This window comes from Belonocnema kinseyi, chromosome 8 (assembly GCF_010883055.1).
Source record: "Belonocnema kinseyi isolate 2016_QV_RU_SX_M_011 chromosome 8, B_treatae_v1, whole genome shotgun sequence".
Taxonomy (NCBI): domain Eukaryota; kingdom Metazoa; phylum Arthropoda; class Insecta; order Hymenoptera; family Cynipidae; genus Belonocnema; species Belonocnema kinseyi.
This window is the reverse complement of record NC_046664.1, coordinates 136,587,422-136,589,678: the sequence shown is the minus strand read 5'-3', so window position 1 is coordinate 136,589,678 and position 2,257 is coordinate 136,587,422. Positions and strand designations below refer to the sequence as shown.

The following is a 2,257-nucleotide window of genomic DNA, read 5'->3' as shown; positions in this document are numbered from 1 at the left end:
GAGGCTGAGGGGCAAAGGCAGGCGGCCGATGAGTGGCGACTGGCGGGGGACGATTCCCCTCGTGCGGCATCGTTGCGGCGTTTCAGGTCTGTGAGCTCTGACTACGATTCAATTAATAGTGAAGGTAGGAACTGCAGCCTACAAAAAATCGTTTCGTATTAAGGGCATGTGATACTCACAGTTGCCCCGGCTTTTTTCCACAAAAATTAAAATTTTTAAAAACTGAATTCGGAGATGCTATAAAATATCACAACGGACGTCCCCGGACTCTATTTTGAGGGATAATAACAAAAAAATTTATTGTGCTAAATAAAAATTTTATGCATATGCATTATTTTGAGGTTACGTCGTTTTTCACCTCTGACTTTCCGATAATCTGGAAATTATTTATGAAATAAACTTTTTTGATTGCCTGCAAACAAGGTTAGTTCCGGGAGATTAGTTACTATGTTTATTTGTAAGTCCAAAATTTTCGGCCAAAAATATTGTGTAGTTTGGAAGTAACGCTCTGGTGAATTGTAACACACCTAACTTCGAAATAAACACGCTCGTTGTTAGAAAAATCAAAAATTTTCGATAAAAAACACAAGAAAAGCGTGTGGGGACGTCCGTTAGCATGTTCGCTATCATTTCCCAGATTTTGAAGGCAAAATATTTCTTATCCTAGGAAAAAAGCCGTGGAATCTAACACTGAAAAAATCGATACTATTTCCTAAGCGCTATGCAAATTAATCAAATTTTGCTAAATTAAAACTTTTTTGAATTAAACTACAAAAAAAATGTGTGGGGACGTCCGTTAGCGTGTTCGCTATCATTTCCCGAATTTTTAAGACAAAATATTTATTATTCACACTACTCCTCTCATGTTCTTCTGAACCGCCCCCGCCCCAAAACTCATTATTGTTTCATTCCTTGCCCAAATTATTTATTCACCACTATCCCCTGTCCTCACTTTCCCAGGCAACACAAACCCTCCCAAATCCAAATTACCTAATTGCTCCAAGATTCACCACCCCTCGCCAAATCTCCAATCACTCCGTCTACTGCCCTATTTTGAATTTACCTTAAGTTCCCTCCGCACACTTCCCCACCTTTACTACACCTTCTCCAGCCTTCCCTCACTTCTCATACTTTCCCTTCCATCAATTTCTCTCGTGTGCCCCCCATCCCCATTACTCCCTTTATCATCAATAACTTTTCCTCCAGTCATTCTTCTCATCTGCCCCTCCCAGATTTTTTTTCACCACCCCTACTGCGAAAAAAATAAGATGGAAAGACAGATACCCGCCAAAACATTCGATTATTTGGATACCTAAGACGCTTTTCGCTTTCCTGGCGTAGAATATCTGCTTCCTTGCTACGAAAAAAGACGTATTTTTTATTTTCGTGCTGAATTATATAATTTTTTATTCAGAAATGATTTTTGTACTAACATTTTTCTGCGCAATTCTAATTTGTTAGCTTTTTTAAATTTTGAAAGAGATGAGCAAAATGAAATTATAGATGAAAACTTAGTGAATGGTCGGTACCAGTAACGCAAAAATTACTAGTGACAATGAGATTTCTGGTACATTTAAAAAGATTTTAAAGAAAATTTAGATTTTTAAAGATTTCGAAATAAAATTTGGAAGCTTTTTAAGCTTCAAAACTCTTTTTGAATGTTTCCTCGAGTAACCGATCAAAATTGTAAATTTCTTAAACCTTAAAACACGTAATCAAAGAAACGTGCAAGATAACTAGTTATTTGAAATTTCTTTTTTGTATTAAAAGTCATTTCTCGCCACAAATAAATAAGCTATAGGCGCATGATTAATAATGGTAGTACATAGAATATTTAAATGTATACTTACAACCAAGCAGGAGTATATATACACGTTAAATAAATAGCCGTCTTTATCCTTTTTGCCATTCCACCGTGCTCTATACTTGTGGCTTGCTTGGAAGTCATTCTCATTCTTTGGAACAAGTTTCTCCAGTAAGTTTATCGGTATCACTTTTTCGCGTCCATTACCGAAATAAACCAATGCAGTCGTAATCAAAGTGATCCCAACTTTGGCATGTTGAGCTACTGCACTTGCCCAGTGCACCAACTTTCATTGGTCTCTGTTGGCGCCCGATTCAAACCGGATATAATGAACGATTATTGAAATTAAACATCATTATTATAAATTGTACAGTAATATTAGAAATTACGTAATTTGTGATGCAAGGTTGTAAAAAATACCAAAGCGTATACGTTGTAAATAATAGCACGTTT

General features: G+C 36.5%; 1 protein-coding gene across 1 annotated transcript in view; it reads right to left on the bottom strand.

Annotated features, from left to right (window-relative positions):
• The window catches only part of LOC117178716, an 11,452-nt gene that overhangs the window by 8,949 nt on the left and 246 nt on the right, over positions 1–2,257 (bottom strand). Inside the window, exon 2 of the mRNA XM_033370145.1 lies at positions 1,851–2,068. Within this exon, the coding sequence (XP_033226036.1) occupies positions 1,851–2,068 (218 nt within the window). The remainder of the gene's footprint in view (positions 1–1,850; positions 2,069–2,257) is intronic.